This window comes from Hemicordylus capensis, chromosome 1, assembly GCF_027244095.1.
Source record: "Hemicordylus capensis ecotype Gifberg chromosome 1, rHemCap1.1.pri, whole genome shotgun sequence".
NCBI classification, from domain to species: Eukaryota; Metazoa; Chordata; class Lepidosauria; order Squamata; family Cordylidae; genus Hemicordylus; species Hemicordylus capensis.
This window is the reverse complement of record NC_069657.1, coordinates 79,953,167-79,971,659: the sequence shown is the minus strand read 5'-3', so window position 1 is coordinate 79,971,659 and position 18,493 is coordinate 79,953,167. Positions and strand designations below refer to the sequence as shown.

Here is an 18,493-nt window from a genome sequence, read left to right as displayed (position 1 = left end):
CGAGACTGATCTATATACACTCTGGATGCCTCTTGTTTCTTTTCCACTCTTCTCCTCATATCCTGCTCTGAATAAGTTTCTGGCCTTGGTTTTACTACCCTAGCCACATTCAATTTAGTCTGCATCTCTCTCCCATGCAACAATTCTGCAGGTGATTTCTGAGTTACTGCATGCTGTGTAGCTCTATATACCTGCAAGAATTCAGTAGTAAAGGCTTTCCATGCTTTCCCTTCTAGTTTTGCTGTTTGTAAGCTGTCTTAAGGTTCTGTTGAACCTTTCAATTTCCCCATTCTCTTGTGGGTAATATACAGGTGTTCTATGTATAATATGTTCTGCTAGAAATGTTTCAAATTCCCCAGAGATAAACTGAGTCCCATTATCGGAGACTATCTCTTTAGGATTTCCTTCCCTACTAAAAACACTGGTGAGAAATTTTACAACTACAGCAGAAGTAGCTTGTGATGCAAATGCTACTTCAGGCCATTTACTATAATAATCAATTAAAGTAATGGCATATTGGCAATCCGCAGAAGCCCCATCCAAAGGGCCTACAATATCAATGGCTACCTTTTCCTAAGCAGAATCTGGAAGTGACACTGGCTGTAATGGTATAGGCCTTGCTACCACTGTCTTATCATGTGACTGACAAATGGTGCATGATTTTATTGCTGCTTCCACTTGGGAATCCATTCCTGACCACCAATATAAATCCCGCAATCTTTGGTTCTCACCACTCCTTGATGAGTATCATGTGCCAACTGTATAAACATTTGCTGTAATTCTTTTGGCACGAGCAGCCGGTATGCCCCCCACAGTATGTATTCATCCTGCACTGAAAGTTGCTCCCGAATCCTGTAATAAGGCAGCAACACAGGCTCGATCTTCCTCTTATCCTTAGGCCACTTGCCCATCATATATTCCTGCAACCTCTGCTGAACTAGACATGTCCTGCATGCAGTCTGAAATTGTTTTTGTGTCACTGCCATAAGTGCATTAGAGATAACTGGGGCTACTTCTTCATCACCCCTATCAACCATTACTTCTGAAGCTGGTAAAGGCAATCGGGATAAACAATCAGCTGTAACATTATGTATTCCTGGTCTATATTCAATCTCATAAGTAAAAGCAAGCAATTTTGCAGACCACGTACTTGTCCCATTCCTTTGGTGGTCAATAATGCTGTTAATGGTTTATGATCAGTAGGTAGCTTAAACATCTGACCCCACGGGCAAGTTCTCCATTTTTCAACAGCCCACACACATGCAAGTGCTTCTTTTTCAACAGCTGAATATTTCCTTTCCACACCAGTAAGTGTTCTTGATGCAACAGTTTACTCAACATTCCCTTCCAGTGTAAGTATAGCACCCAGCCCATAATCAGAGGCATCTGTTGTTACAATTATAGTTAACACCAGATCAAACAATATCAATGCAGGGCTATCAACAGTTAACCTCTTAACATTCTCAAACTTGTCTGTGCTGCTACTGTCGAATTCCAGCTTACAGTTCCCCTTAATAATTCTCGAAGAGGCTCCACCAGAGATGCATAATTTGGAATAAATTTAGCATACCATGAGGTCAAACCCCAAAAGGAGCACAGAGTCTGCATATCCCTTGGGGGAGGTGCCTCTAGGATTGCTGCCACATGATCACTCTTAGGCTTTAATCTCTGTACTGAAATGGTATGTCCCAAGAAGAAAAGTTCTGTTTGTCTCCATTACATTTTTCCAAATTAAGCCTCAATCCTGCTGCCTTAATACAATCCAAAACTGACCTCAAATTATTTTCATGTTCTTCCATTGTTTCCCCAAATACAATTATACCATCCAAATAACATCGTGCCCCCTTTTGTTCTTTCAAAATAATTGACTTCATTCTCTGAAAAGCACTAGGTGCTGAAGCAAGCCCATAAGGAACATGTTTAAACTGGAAAAGTCCATCATGAGTAATAAATGTTGTAAGATTTCTACTATCCTTATGCAGCAGGACTTGTACTTTGTAAATCAAGGGTTGAAAACATCTTTGCCCTTCATAATTCTGAGAAAATTTCTTCTATATGCGGGAGTGGGTGTCTATCAATTACAGTGGCCTTATCAGGCTCTCTTAAATCCACACAGAGACTGATACCACCATCCTTCTTCTTTGTCACTACTATAGGTGAAACCCATTCTGAGGACTCTACCTCTTAAATAATATCATTTGCCCTCATTTCCTTAAGTTCCTCTGATACAGTTTCCCTAAGCATAAATGGTAATCGTCATAATTTTTGTTGTATAGGTGCCACATTCTGTTTCATTTTGCATTTATGGATAAACCCCTTAGCACAACTCACTCCATTCTGATGCTGCTCCTCCCCTATATTTGCAACAGGTATGTCTTTTGAAGCAGTTTTTAACTGGGGAAGCACTACCTTTCCATCTATTACCCACAGGGGCATAGCAAGACCGCCGGCGGCCTGTGTGCGGCTGCGACGGGCACCCCCGCTAACCCCGCCGCCCATGTTTGATGTCAGATGCAGGGGGCATGCTCTGGCAGTGACTAGTAGTCCTATTTAGAATTCCTCAACCTTTCAAGTTCCAGTTTGCCCTTGTTCTGTTCTTTCCTGCTCTGTTGTTTCTTGTTCTGTTAATTCCTTGCTCTGGTGTCCTTTGTTCTATTCATTCCTCGCTCTGTTGTTTTCTTTTCAGTTATTACTCAGTTATAGTAGAGGGGGTTACCAAGTTCAGTTCAGGGGACTTTATTCGTTTACTACTATTCTTCTTTGTGAGTCTTTCGTTTTCCTTCGTGCAGCTTCACTGCTACTTTCTGTTTAACTCACAGGGGGAGAGCTGAAGGGGTTGTAAATCCTGTTGGGTTAGCCAAGCTAACAGATTTACGACATTTGCTCAGTCAAGAGGGGCTGTGTTTCAGATCACCTTTTTGAAAACTGGTCTCAAGCACTATAGTACACATTTGGTGTAGTCTTTATTTAGGACTTGTGTAGTGTGTATCTTGTGGTGGTTAGAGTGTTGGACTAGAACCGGGGAGACCCGAGTTCAAATCTTCATTCAGCTATGAAACTCACTGGGTGACTCTGGGCCAGTCACTTATCCCACATCACAGGGTTGTTGTGATGATAGGTTGTTCCTCCTTGAAGGAAGAGCAGGCTATAAATGTAATAAATAAAATCAGGGAAAGTTAGTGAAGAAATTACTTCAAAAAAGCAGACAAGTTTAGATTTTTATTTAGTAATAAGAGAAGGAACAGAAGTTCACACAGTGAGAATGATTCATCAGTGTTTTCAGTTTGAAGAACAGGCACAAAGTGTGGAGTATCTCAAAATTATAGTTTTTGAGCTACATGGCAGAAAAATTTCTGGTGTACCACCAACTTAAGCTGTCACCCTATACTCTTGCCAATATAACCTTAAAACGTTTGACTTTTTCAGCAAATCTTTTGAAACTTGCAGTTATTGCAAGAGTTTATCTAGAATTAGATTGTCATTTTTCTGCTTCTGATTTTTCCTACACAATAAGAATGAAATGTTTCTTTATAACTGTGTTGAATGAAATCTACAGAACAGAGTGCATTGCAAACCCAGTGATATTTCTGCTCTTGTGTGAAGATTGTGGCATCAACCAGTTAGTTTAAATATAGGAAAGAGAATTCTAATTCAGAGAAGGTGCATCTGTGGCCACAGGTGGTGACACATGATTCCATTCTCCAGCAGCTTTTTTGCAAACACAATAAGCTGAGGAAGGGGAAAGTGCTTGCCTTGCAGATTTCCTCTGTGAAGCAGGTCACTGAGTGCATATCACATCCTGAGATGGTTTTTCGGGTGTTGCATTACTCAAAGCAAAACATTGACTGCTTACTAAGTTCAGATTCTTTGCCTCAAATGTTTGTCTCCTACTTTGATACTTCAATCATTAAAGGAGATATATAGGGGCTAGCAGGTAATATATATAAATCAAAACAAGACCTGGCTTGTAGGGGTGTATTTAGATGTACCTTTAAACAGATCTCATAATTTTTTTCCTACTGTAGAGCATGCTCAGTTTTCCCTGCCTGCGTAAAATATTGGACAGGCATACTTATTAGCTACTCAGTGCTGATGTCAGTTTTCTGCCTTCCTCTTCCCAAAAATCTTCAGGAGGACTTTCTGCTTTTCAAAAAAACCAAAAACAACCCTTTTTAAAATGCAGCATAAACATTCATTCATCACTTTTTTTTTTAAGAAAAGGAAAAGCAATTTTAAAAGAATTTTTAAAATGCTACTGATGGGTTTGTGATGATGTGTGTTCCAGCTAATCAGCTCAGTCCACAGTCAACGTCTTCTGCAGAGTGGCAGAACTAGTTTCTCCCAAGCTCAATTCTAGACAGGAATTGTACATCTATCTACAATATGCTGAGTGCCCTCCCACAGTGGCTTAACCACACAACCAATCTACATCTGTAGGCACCTAAAAATGGTTTTATGGAAGTGGGAGCAGAGAGTACAGGATTCCCCCACCCCTTTGTATCTGGTTAGAATAGCACTTTCAACATCATGTCATGTCTTTCTCTTTGCCTTTTGTTTTGCCACTTAGCACTATGAGGATATGGCCATTTTCTGTAGTTATTCCAGAACAAAGTTAAATTTCCTAGAGTTATGTAAAGTTCAGTATGAGATTTTCAAGTTTTGTATAGATAATAAAATTATTCTTAAAAGCCAAAGGTAATATCAAATGTTCATGTTCTGGAGCAAGCCACTTGTGAGCTAACTCCCTGTGTATTCACTAACCAGGACACAAAAATCAGAATAGCAAGAGCATGTCTAATTTTTCAGTATTTTTTTAACGTGATCACCCATAACCATCCACTATTTACATGGCATGACAATAGTTATGTGCTGGCCCAAAATATGGGCATGTAAAAATATTCTTATGAAGGATTCTTCCTTCCCATCTCAATGTTTCCTTTTTATCTCAATGTTTCCTTTTGTAGCAACTTAACGATCTTGCCCAAGTGTTGCCATTACTTGGCATAGGACACTACAAAAGGAGATTTCAAAATGCCAAAGACATTTAGCCATACATTTATTTATTTTAGTTATTATCACATTTTTATACCACCTGATATATAAATCTCTAGGCAGTATACAAACTTTAATATTAAAAATCACAGGTTAAAATACATAAAACAAAGTAAAAACAATATAAAACAAATTATTAAAATTATTAAAAATTCTAATTAAAAGCTTGCGAGAATAGGAGAGTCTTGAGGGTCTTCCTGAAGACAGACAGAGAAGGAGATGCTCTTATTTCAGCAGGAAGCATATTCCAAAGCCCAGAGATAGCCTAGTCCAGAGTCGCCACCAGATGAGCTGGTGGCAACTGTAACCGGATCTCTCTAGAAGATCTTAAAAGGCAGGAGGGTTCATGACGCTCTCTTAAACAGCCTGGACCCAAGCCATCATACATCATGGTGAACAAACTATTTGATTGGTGGACTGCATCTTTAAACATCAAGCCACTACTTGGCATGGCAGTAATAAATTCATGGTTCACACATCTGAACTCTGTTGTTTAGTGAGCAATAAGAAATTGAAAGCTGAGAATAGTTATAAGGTGCATAGCTGGATAAATTTACTTTTTTGCCAGAAGAGTGGCCCTGACAGTATTGTTTGAAGATCTTATGAATATTTTTTCAAACATGCATGCATATACATTCATAAAAACGAAGAAAGTGGTATGGTCTGGAGTATTTTCTAGGCATAAGCAAAATGGGTATGACATTGCTGTAACAGAAACAGAGCTCTGAAAAGAACCAGAATGTGCTTTGGATCAGCAGCCTTGTTAAATGGAGCCCTTAGGGCTACAAAGTTGGAAATGCCGCCGTGAAAACCACAGACTGGGAAATTGCTTTCCAGTTCCTTTCCCTTTTTTTTCCTAAGGCAGAAATGAATAAGGAAATCTGCTTCACATTTGGATTGCGGACATGTTTTGCAGAATAGCAATAGGGAGTCCTCAGAGTGCCATGAACTAGCAGTATCCAATTCTGGATTTTTGTGTGCAAACTGTAATAGAGGAGGCTAGTTGTACTTATTCAGGACTGAGATAGTTCAAGTTGGCCTTACAATGCAACGTGTTTTACCATGGGTTCTTTTATTAATGCAAAACCAATACAGGTACTGCTGTTACTGGAGGTAACTGTCCTTTTTTAATGCTAAAAATCATATGTTGGGTCTAGTTGCTCTGCCACAATCCATCTTTTCTCTTTTTGAAACGGAACTGAAACAGATCAGCCAAGATTTTGGAACATTCCCTATTGTATACTGGAACTTAGACAACTGAATGGAAGAGCATATTCAAATGCTGAGGAACTTTGGAAACTGTAAATTATTTCTTTGAAACTAAAGAACTAAGACACATTACTTCATAGAAGTGTTAGCATAAACATGTTGTAGTGCAGTTGTGAGAAAGCATCCTATAATTTTGGTGGTTACAGTTCAGTTTCTCTGCAAACCGGAATTGTAATCACTACATCATATTGATGTAGTTTGTTTTTCTCTTTTCTCTTCCTCCAGCTTCTGGTTGCCAAATCCCCTATTGCTCCATTTACATCTTTCCAATACACAATTGAAAATTCTGGTTTGGTTCTCCAAGGTAAGAGCATAATGTGAAAATGAACTTGGTTTTAGTGTTTGGATCTCAGGTAGGTTGATGGAACTCCAGCTTTTACTGAACTGTTGAAGTGAAACATTGTGTGCTGTGAAGAAAATGCTTGACATCCTAAATGTCTTTTTGTATCATCTGCACAACAGGTTCATTTCTCATTGAAAGAGGTTTCTGAACTCAGCTTTGCAAAATGAAAGTATATGGCACTCTTTTAGTCTAATATTTTGAGCAGGTCATTATCCTTATTCCCTCTCCATGCAGCTATGATTACAGTACTTTCAAAGGCCAGATGGCCATAAACATAGCTGGTGCTTATGAAGTGCTATAACATACTGATATGCTGAATCCAGGTTTTGTTGCACTGATAAAATAGATTTTTGATTATGTTATACTTGACAAGCTAAAATCTTAAGCATGTTCTATTTGGGCATTAAGGAAGATTGCAAGTTCAAATAAATGTGGGAACTTCCTTTTTGGGCATTGCTTTTATGTGGGGTGAAAGAGTGACTGAGAATTGCTGGAGACCACCCAAGAGGCCATGGCTCTATCTGTACCTGAGCAGTGCAATATGTTGTGCTGTAGGTTCTATACTTTGTGTGTGTGTTATATTAATGAGCAGTAACGATCATGAGGAGAGGAACGGAGTCAGGAAAGAAGACTACAAATTCAAGCCTGCCCTGATTTGACTGCATATTGAGGTGAGTGGTAGTAACATTCAAATAGGGCCATAGTTGAGTTTCTTGCACCAGCTGAAAAGTGTCCTCAACCTGCATGAAACAAAGAACCTTTCTCTAAGGGAAAACTTGTTGAGAGGTGTCCGATAAAGGATGGTATCTACGCTGGTGGCAGAAGAACATGTTAGTGCAAATGAATAGGCTGTATTCCTCAGACTGACTGCAGAGACAGCAGCATTTCCATTCATTCTCTATTATGTGAGGCAGTCAGTGTCAGGAGGAGAGCACATTCAAAGTATGTGACAAGGGAACAAGTGGATGAGTGTGGGAACTAGTGAGGAACAACAGCTGTCTGAAAAATGAGGTTTAGGGGGAGAGGAGAGGGGAAATCCCAACATAGCTCTGTTTAACCAGGAGGCCATATACAAACTTATATTAGGAAACATACCTGAACCTCTCTTATTGTGGAGGACAGGAAGGAAGCAAAAAAAAAATAGTTTAAAAATTGATTTAGCCGCTCTGCAGGCAATTCCTCTCCTCATCCCTAGCGGATTAGGAGGTGGAGATAGGGCTAAAACAGCAAGGTCTCCCTCTTTTGTTCCTTGGGCCTGGTGGTTAATAAAACGAGGAGAGGATGGCTAGTTAGGGATTTCACAAACTGCTGTTTGATGCAGTTTAAGGAGCGCCTCTGCTATTGTTATAGTTAAAATAGAAAGCGGAACTGCAAAAGTCTCTAGCGTTCTAGGGAAAAGGGAGCTGAGAGTGAAAAAAGCTATTAACATGGTAATGCTGCCTCATTTGGAGGAATGCATCAAAATCCCCTTTGTTGATGTAAATTGCTGCTCTATTGCTTGGTCTCTTTGGATCTCATGGTCTTGGTACAAGCACAGAAAATTGTTTAGTGAGACTTGGGTAGATGGAAAATGGCACCTCTTATATCACTTTAGGAGAGCTCCGAGAACACTGCAGTGGGAGACTTCTATGCCTTTGTAAACTTGAAGTACTCAGTGGTGAAAAGAATCCAATTATTCAGTGGCTCTTTTATTGCTGCTTTCACTCTTGAGAAATGCTGCTTAACAATATGAAGACAAGGATGGCTTGTCAAAGGACTGAGTTAGATTTTGAACCATGTTTCAAGCACATTGTGCAACCAAGGAAAAAGATAAGCAACCCCCAATGAATCACATAAAGTTCTTCATGCACGAGAATCTTGGGTCTTGTACAGTAGTGAGTGCTGTTATTTAAATAACGGGACACATCTCAAACTTGCATTTCCACGTTGCTGATTATATTGAGTGCCTCATATGAGGGTCTAAATTTTTCCACCTGAACTTTACATTACTGCTTAAAATTCCATTTTTATTAAATGTCAAGATATTAATATTTTGAAAATATTAAGTTGCCACATTTGTATTTATTTCCTCCCAAGATCCAAGTTTTATGAGGCCAAACATATGAGTTAAAATATTAGTTTCCTGACAGAGGCATGAGCCTCACTTGAGACTGGGAAATCTATGTGAAATCTAGCTTTGCCACATACATATTTTGTTCAGTAATAACTATTTTTTATTCTTCAGTAATAACTATGGTATTTATTCTATTTGTTCAGTAATAACTATTCCTTATATTCAATCAAATGCTCACATTGCTGGTGGTGTATGAGTGGTACATGGTCCACTTTCACCCTCATATTGTTGTCTCCTGTCAGTAGAGGGGAAAAGAGGAAATGTATTTCTGCCAGTGAAGGAAGTAGCTATGACTTGGACAAACTGTTATAGATAGAACAAAAAGCACAAGAGTTATTTTAATAAATACCTTCATGTTTGAATTTAGTAGCAGAGCCATGCAGTTGAAATAACTGAGGGTTTTTATGGCTAGAAGGAGTCCCACCCCTTCCTGCATTTCTAGGGCAGCCTTCCTCTGGCAGAGATTCCCTGGCTGGTTTCCCCCTCCTGAGGGAGACCCAAGCAGTTGTGTGTGTTCTGTCTTCAGACATGAAGCTCAGTCTAGGACTAGTGTCACCACCAGGGTTCCCTCTAACAAGAATTCCCAGATATTGTTGACTGACTGATTGATTGATTGATTGATTGACTGATTAAGTGTCATCATGTTGGTGTTGACTCTTAGTGACTACTTAGATAGATTCTCTACAGGATGATCAACTTAGCCCTTAAGGTGTCTCAGTGGTGCATTCATTGCTGTCATAATCAAGTCCATCCACCTTGCTGCTGGTCGCTCTTCTTCTCTTTCCTTCAGCTTTCCCCAGCATTATAGACTTCTCAAGAGAGCTGAGTCTTCGCATAATGTGTCTGAAGTATGATAGTTTGAGCCTGGTCATTTGTGCCTCGCGTGAAAATTCTGGATTGATTTGTTCTATGATCCATTTGTTTCTTTTCCTGACTGTCCATGGTATCCTCAAAAGTCTTCTCGAGCACCAAAGTTCAAAAACGTCAATGCTTTTCTATCTTGCTTCTTCAGAGTCCAGCTTTCACATCAATAGAGTGTCATGAGGAAAACCATTGTCCGAACGATTCTAATCTTTGTAGGTGTAGACACATCACAGCATTTAAATATCCTGTCCAAGGCCTTCATTGCAGCCCTACCAAGTGCTAGTCTGCAGCGTATTTCTTAACTGCTGGATTCTTTACTGCTGGCGGTCGATCCTAAAAGGCAGAAGCTATCCACCACTTCAATGTCTTCATTGTTTTGCTGTACCCGTTGTCATTAGTTTAGTCTTCTTTACATTTAATTGTAGTCCCATTTTTTTCACTGTGCTCCTTGACTTTCTTTACTAGAGCTTGCAGATCATCCGCATTCTCAACTATCAGAGTGGTGTCATCAGCATAGCACAGGTTATTGATGTTTCTTCCTCCAACTTTAAAACCACGCTCATCTTCTTCCAATCCAGCTTCTCTCAGTATATGTTCAGCATATAAATTGAATAAAGAAGGAGATAGTATACAGCCTTGTCTTACTCCTTTGCCGATCTGGAACCAGTCTGTTTCACCATATTCCGTCTGGACTGTGGCTTCCTGTCCTTTGTATAGGTTTCTTCTTAGAACAATGAGATGTTCTGGGACGTCCATTTTCCTAAGGATATTCCACAACTTGACATGGCCGACACAATCGAAGGCTTTTCTGTAGTCAATAAAGCACATATTGACTTCTTTCTGGTATTCTTTGACTTTCTCAATTATCCAGCGTGCATCAGCAATGATGTCTCTTCTTCCTCTGCCTTTTCTGAAACCAGCTTGAACATCCGTTATTTCCCTTTCCACATAGGGCTCTAATATGCATTGGATGATCCTGAGCATTATTTTGCTAGCATGTGAAATTAGGATATTGTTCACTACAATTCCCATAATCCCCAAGCAAAGGTATTGCTTTTGGATTCTGGGAGCTATAGTCAACAACATCTGGGAATCCTTGTTAGACGGAACACTGGTCACCTCTCCTCCTGGGGACCCAAAGGCAATGCAGGGGCTGGAATTCCACTAGGTGGTGCCAGGTCCCCAGAGCTCCAGGACTTCTCCAAGGGAGTGGCTGTCTATAGCTGCTCTAGTTCTGATTATTTCAGGGGGCTGTCCTAAGGGGCAGGGATCTAGGCTGGGGTGAACTCCCCTTTCTTCCTCAGACTCACTGTCTTGAATCTTCAGGATTGTTGTCCTGGCAAACCCTGACTTCTGTTTGGCTGAGAAAGACTGCTTAAGGCACTTGAAGGCTAAATAAACTAAGAGAGGTCAAAAATATTATCCAATAGTCTACCTTCAGGGAATCGATTTCATACTGATATCTGCCAAGGAACCCCTGAGCATGCATTCTCAGAGATCATGTTAGATGCCAGCCTTGGCTTCTTGGCCCATGTGAACTGATAGAACACATTCAGCACAGTCTACACACCACTACACACTGCAGAGGAAGATCTGTACTGGACAAGCTATATTTCAGAGAAGTTTCTTTGCTGTCTTCTACTTAAGGGAGCATGCCTAATAAGCTTCTTAAGAACTCCAGTGTTCAGAATACTGTTTGAAAAGCATGGAGAAAGATTTGTAGAAGGCCACTTTTATGGATTGTCCACAGTCTTCTATGTTCCAGTCTTACCACTTCCTGTCCATTATTTATTCAATATAATCTTCAGTCTTTTAAGGGCCTTTAATAGGCCTTTTAAAATGTAGGACCTCCTTTTTAAAAAAAAACTTCATCCTGCAATATAGGACCCACTATTAATGTTACCAGACATGTCTACCTGACTTCTCTCTTTTTTAATTATCTGCCTGTCTTTTTATGTCTTTTTTCTTCTTTCCTCCTCCTCTCTCTTTTTTTCCCTTTCCCACTTTCTTCTCTTAAAATGTTTAAATGATGATGGCACTGCTGGTGCAACTACCATTAGGGCAGGCAGACCCCACATATGGGTCGCAAGCCACCAGGAGTACCAACACTGGACTAAAGTAAAGTTGTGACGTCAAGTTGGTGTCGACTCCTGGTTTTCCACAGAGCCATGTGGTTTTCTTTGGTAGAATATAGGCTGGGTTTTCCATTGCCATCTCCCACACCGTATGAGATGATATGGGACGGTGTTGCGCTGCCCCTGATGGAGGTGGTCCGTGACTTGGGGGTCCTCTTGGACTCACGGCTCCTGGTTGAGCAGCAGGTGGAAGCTGTGGCCAGAGGTGCCTTTGCCCAGCTTCGTCTGGTCCTCCAGTTGTGGCCCTATCTTGACCGGCAGGCCCTGGCAACGGTAACTCATGCTCTCGACTTCTCTCATTTGGATTACTGTAATGCTCTCTACCTGGGGTTGCCTTTGAAGACAACCTGGAAGCTTCAGTTTGTCCAGAATGTGGTGGCCCACCTGCTTATGGGCGCTAGAAGATATGATAGTGTTACACCTCTCCTGCAGTCACTGCACTGGTTACCTATTTGCTTCCAGGTCCAATTCAAAGTGCTGGTTCTTACCTTTAAAACCCTTCAGGACTTAGCACCTGTTTACCTTCAGGATCACCTCTCCCGGCCAGTCCTGTCCCATCCTGTGAGACCTTCTCAGGTTGCCCGTCCTTCAGTCCCTGGTCTTAGAGAGGTCCATAGTACTGGCGTGTTCGGTCTGATGGATGATTGCCAGTTGGTAAACAACAGAGGAAGTGTGACTCGGTCCTTTTGGACATCATCGGGAGAGGGTATAACCTCCCTAAATGCCTGCCTGGAGCTGGTGATGGACTGGATGAGGGATAACAAACTGAGACTGAATCCAGATAAGATGGAGGCACTCATTTTGTGGGGTCGAAACTCAGGAGATGAGTTTAAACTGCTGGTTCTGAATGTGGTCACACTTCCCCAGAAGAAACAGGTACACAGTCTGGAGGTGCAGCTGGATCCAAGCCTCTCCCTGATGTCCTAAGTTGTTTGAAAGTGTGACTAAGGAAAATATAACCAAAATCTTGTCATGGCAAAAACTTCAGTCTAGAAAGTATTCAAACGATAAGTCTTCCCTGTTCTCCTTATAGTCTAGGATTGCTTTCAAAGGAATGTATCTGGCAGTTGAAATCAACATGTGCTTAAGTGACTTGCTGGACCAGGCCCAAAGTTCCAAAATCTAATTAAATACCAACTTTTACAAACTAATATAATACAATAATGAATGTTTTCATAACTTCTCTTTTATTTACAACTAAGCCAAAAATATGTTTTATCTTTGTAGTGAAATTTGTATGTTTGATGAAAGATAAACTTTTGTTAAACTCTTTAGGCAATTGTACAAAATTGAAAGTGTTGATCTGCTTTTGATAATTTGAAAGTGTTTGTATAATTTGAAAGTGTTTATCTGCACACTCCATTGGGGAGTGTGCAAAGTCTGAGCTAGACCACAGGACACAGTCCTGAGGGAAATCTTGGGAACAAGAGAATTATGCAGTTTCTCATTTTTGCCTGGGAAGCTGCTCAATCCAACTGAGCTTAAAGTTTAGGCAGAGCCTAAAAACATAAAAACAGCCCTGCTGGATCAGGCCCAAGGCCTATCTAGTCCAGCATCCTATTTCTCACATTGGCCCACCAGATGCCTCCGAGAAGCCCACAGAAAGGGGGGTGAGAACTTGCCCCGTTTTATATACTATGTATAAGCCTGCCGCTAGCCTGTGTAATAGACCTGCTTTCTCCCAGGTCTGTCTACAGTCACATGCTGGGTAAGGTTTACAGGTGGTGTATAAAGGGGACTCTGTCTATGCTTTTAGCTGAGATAACTAATTTTAGAAGATGGCTTTTTAGCTATCTACTTTTTAAAGCTCCTGTGGTTTACATAGAAAAATAAATAGTAAATAAGATGCTTCCCTGTCTCAAAGGGCTCAAAATCTAAAAGGAAATATAAGGTAGACACCAGCAACAACCACTGGAGGGATGCCATGCTGGGTTTGGAAAGAAAGAGTTTCTCTCTCTTTGCCAAATATGAGAATTGCCACTTTAAAAGATGTGTCTTTGCTCAGTTAGCAGGAACTCACTATCTAGACTGGAGCCCCTGTGGCTCCTATTTCCAAGCAAGAAAGAAACACAAGTGAGACCATTCCATGGTCAATTTATGGTCTAGTTTTGACCTCCGCTTCCTGAGTCTGAGAAGTGTGTGACTGCTTCTGAATATTAGTGTCTTCTCTGGTACTTCAATTTTGATCCCTTTCAGGTAGAGTTTTGTAGCTTCTAGGAATGTTTGTACTGGCAAAGCAATAGTGTTTAGGGGCTCAGGGGAGTCTGAACAGAGACAGTGTGGTTCATCAAAGGTTGGGGTTTCCAGTTACCAAAGAAGAGGTTTAGTATGTTTCATGAGTCTGACTGGAGTGTAACCGTATCACCTCTCCCCCCACCAATAAGTCTTTAGATCACAACTGTTACACAGGAAGACTTAAAAAGCAGCATGGACTTTCCCAGACTTTCAAAATCGATATGATGCCCATGATACATGCAGGATATGTAATGGAAGCGGCAGAATCAGCACATATGGGATGCAACTACTCAGTATTGTTTGAGCTTGTGATCTCAGTGTGAATGAGAAGCTGAGAGAAAACTGACACTTGTCCATCATTTATGGTTACGTTTTGAAGAACCCAGTTAAGGCTATTGCAATGAATTCCACCTCTTCCTTCCACAACACTAATTCCCAGGAATCCCTAGAGTAAGGGCAGGAAGCAGTGCCCTCACCCATAGACTTCAGACAATGTGATATCATCACATTGTATCATTATGGAGCCAGTTGGAATGAGGGCAGTGCAGTACTGCCTTCACTCTGGAGACTGTTGGGAAACAAACAAACAAAAATAGTGACTGGTAGTCACAGAGACTCATGGGAGTTCCATAACCATCAATGATAAGTTATACCAGCTTCACCCCCTAATCCACCCCCAACTTTGCACCACGCTTGCCACTTCCTTGATGTTAATCTGGCAATTATTTTCACCATCTTCCTGTTGCAGAGACATTCTGCTTCATCCATTAGTGAAATGTTTCTTATAAAGGTCTGTTTAATTTCCAACAGCCTGTACTGGCATCCATGCCATTCTGGAGCTTTACTGATTCTTCCTCATTTGATACATGAAGCCTTTGAGCCTATAGCTCTCTTAGGCCTTCACTGGCTATCTTTCAAGGCGGCATTTTTAGTGACCACCACTTCAGCAAGAAGGGTCAGCAAGCTGACATGTTCATTCAGACATGCCATATCTCTGCATGCACCTGGACCAGATAGTCCTAATATCTCCTGTCTTCCTAATGTTGTGTCATATGCTCATATGCGCCAGCAGTAAGTATCTATAGATTTAGTCAGGAAGCCATCAGAATTGATACAGACCATCAAAAATGGAGAGAGCAGATAGGATTAAACTCTCCTACGTTGTACAAGTTTCACTTATGCCAGTTAAATTGTCTGATTTTAATATGCAATTTAAGTTAATTCTGCTGAAAATTTTGCTGACAGTTCCTTGGTCCCTGAATAAATTTTTAAGGCTGAGGTTGACTACAAATGATCTCTGCTAGAAATGTGATAAACATGGGCATCCGCAGGACTTGTTCTCATCAGCAACTGGGGGACGAGCTCCTGCTGGCGGCCCCTAACCCATTGTAAATGGGTGTGTGCATGTGAGTGTGCACATGACCTAACCACGCCCCCTGCATCAACATTAGATATGGGAGGCACAGCCACTATTGTGAAGAGGGGCAGCTCCATTCCTCTCCCAGTCTTCATCAGTCAGTGCTTCATTCAAGCACTGGCTGGGAGCTACTTTGCTTCTCCAAAGCAGAGAAAGAAGCTTCCAGTCAGTGCCTGAGCATAACACTGGCTGCTGAATGGATCCGGAGAGAGGCAGCGCAGCCATTCTTCCTAATACTGGCCACAACTCCCTACATTTGATGTTGATGCAGGGTGTGTGGCCAGTATCAGGCAGCGGGACTGCTGTACCCCTCTTCTGATCTTCACCAGTCAGTGCTTTGTTCTAGCACTGGCTGGGAGCTTCTTTCTCTGCCTTTGCTTGAATAAAGCACTGGCTGGCAAGGAGCAGAGCAGCTCCATGTGGCTCAGACTGACTGAATCCGGGGCGGGGGGGCAGACTGCCTCCCTCTGCCCTCCCACCCCGACTCCCATTAACCACAGGCTAATTTAGTCTATATGTTCTGGCACTGCCTTCTCATCTCACCAGTCTGGAAAGAAGTGGGATGTTGCAAAAACATTACCTTATCTAAAAGATCTAACTGTTGCCTTTAATCATTTAATATTTGGATACATATCTGCTATCTGGGCACTCCCAAAGGGATACAATGAATGGGTTGCCAGGGTAGCTTTAGTGCAGGGCTGCACTACTTTGGTCCTCTAGCTGTTTTTGGACTACTACTCCTATCATCCCCAGCCACAGTGGCCAATAGGGATTATGGGGCTTACAGTAACATGCTCTACATGGGGCTGCCCTTGAAAAATATCTGGAAACTGCAGCTAGTGCAAAATGCAGCAGCTAGGGTTTTATCTGGAGCTGCCCGGTAGAAGCACATCACACCCATTTTGAAAGAGCTTTACTGGCTACCAGTTTATTTCCGGGTCCAATTCAAGGTGCTGGTTTTGACCTTAAAACCCTTAACGGTTTGGGCCCAGGATACCTGAGGGACCGCCTGCTCCCAAGGGTTGCTGCCCACTTGACGAGGTCATCTGAGGGGGCTCTGCTCCAGGTGCTGACAATGAGGGAGGCTTGGCTGTCGTGCACGCAGGACAGGGCCTTCTCTGTTGCTGCCCCCAGACTCTGGTATGCTCTCCTGGTGGCTATTCGCTCCCTCAGTCTCCATCACAGCTTTTAGAAAGGATGTTAAATCGTGGTTTTTTACCCAGGCTTTTATATGATTGTCTCTGCTTCTGCTCTTTGTACTTTGTATTGCTTTTATACTTGTGTTTTAAATGTTTTAATCAGATTTGTTTTATACTTTTAGTTTAATATTTTAATTGTGTCTTTTTAAAAATTTTGTTTTTAAATTTTGCTGTAAATTGCCATGGGATTGTTTTAATGAAAGGCAGTATATAAATTTAACAATAAATAAATAAATAAAATAGTCCAACATCTGCAAGAAGGCCAAAGTTGTGCAGCCCTGCTTTAGTGACTAAGAGAATAATCTTTCAGGACTGGAGCAAAATTATACCCATCCCCCTGGCCCTACCCCTTCTGCAAGGCTGAGCACTAGTACTTGCTGTAAAAAGGAAAGCAACATATGCAATTCACCTGATAAGTTCAATTTAATATGGCACCAATTCCTGGAGATGTATAAAACCTAGATTCCAAATAAAGGGCAGGGCTTTGATAATAACTTTCTCCTTTACCCAGAAAGAGAGAGAGAGAGAGCGACCAGCCCAAAGTCACCCAGTGAGTTCCATGACTGAGTGGGGATTTGAACCTGGGTCTCTTGGGTTTTAGTCTGACTCTCTAACCTACACCACACAGCTCTCAGCTCATATTAAATCTATGTAAATGACCAATCTATGTAAATGATGTAGAGAGGATTCATCCCACAAAGCATTATAATATTACAAGTCCTGTTTTATTCAGGGTAATGCCAATTGACTAACTTCATTAGAAATGCCTGCTTGTGTCAACAGGTTCAAGGACAGAACCAAGGTTTCCTTTTGCTCTGTTAACAATATAGACTGAAATGGCTAACATTATATAACCTTATAAAACCCCCATTTAGCGTATAAAAGGAATCAAACCAGTCATTTAGAACACGACTTTAGGTTTCCTTTGATACATATAAACTGATGGAGGTTTGAAAACCACTTGTATGTAACAAGAATAGTATGTATAAATTCACAACTTACTTTTGACTATGGATGTCCTGAACCTCTACCTACATGAGCCCTATTCAGAAGTTATATGTAAAAGTCTGTACTTGCATGTGGCTGCTGAAAAGCAGAGCAGAAGTTCCACCCCTCAATGTGTTAGTCTCTCTCTCCTTCACGCACCCTCCTGTAGCATTCATAGTTACCACAGTTGTTTGTTGAGGTGGCCACTATAAGCCTGATGGCAGGCGCTTCTGTGATTGATAGTCTGGGGCGCTCCAGGTTGCTGATTACACAAGCACCCACCATAATGCTTACAGCAGTTGCCTCTTCCGACAACTGTGGTAACCATGAATGCTGCAGAAGGGGGAGTGCGGGAGGTTGACTGACACATCGAGAGGTAGGACTTCTCTCCTCCCCCCCCCCACTTGACAGTTGTGCATGAGTAGAGTGTTTTACATATAATGTCTGATTAGGGATCTGGAATGTAAAGAAAGAACATATGGAATGGAATGGAATGTTGATCTGGAATGTAAAGAAAGAAATTGTCCCAGGCATAAATCTAGCCAGCCTAATCTTGTGCTAATGTAAAAAAAAAAAAAAGCCACCTCAGAGCAGTTCTAAGTGTGTCTAGTGTGTGGGGTCACCCAGTACAGTCTTTTATGATGCCCACAATAAAAACATTCCAGTCATGTCTGCCATGACTAACTGGATAGCATTTCTTTAGAAACTGTCAAAACTATATGTACAGTCTTAGAGTTGACTGCGGGTGGGGAAGAAAAAGATCACAGATCCTTTTTCCTCAAATATTGCTCACAAATTTTGCTAGTTCAGACAATGAGGAACCAATAGTGGCTGACACTGACATTTTCCACATACCACAGTACTATAAAACACATATCG

At 41.3% G+C, this 18,493-nt stretch overlaps 1 protein-coding gene across 9 annotated transcripts in view; it reads left to right on the top strand.

Annotated features, from left to right (window-relative positions):
* Window positions 1-18,493, top strand: part of RAD51B (RAD51 paralog B) — a 575,469-nt gene that overhangs the window by 361,233 nt on the left and 195,743 nt on the right. For all 9 annotated transcript variants that reach the window (XM_053281883.1, XM_053281892.1, XM_053281844.1 and 6 more), the window contains one exon: window positions 6,547-6,625. In XM_053281883.1, the coding sequence (XP_053137858.1) occupies window positions 6,547-6,625 (79 nt within the window). The remainder of the gene's footprint in view (window positions 1-6,546; window positions 6,626-18,493) is intronic.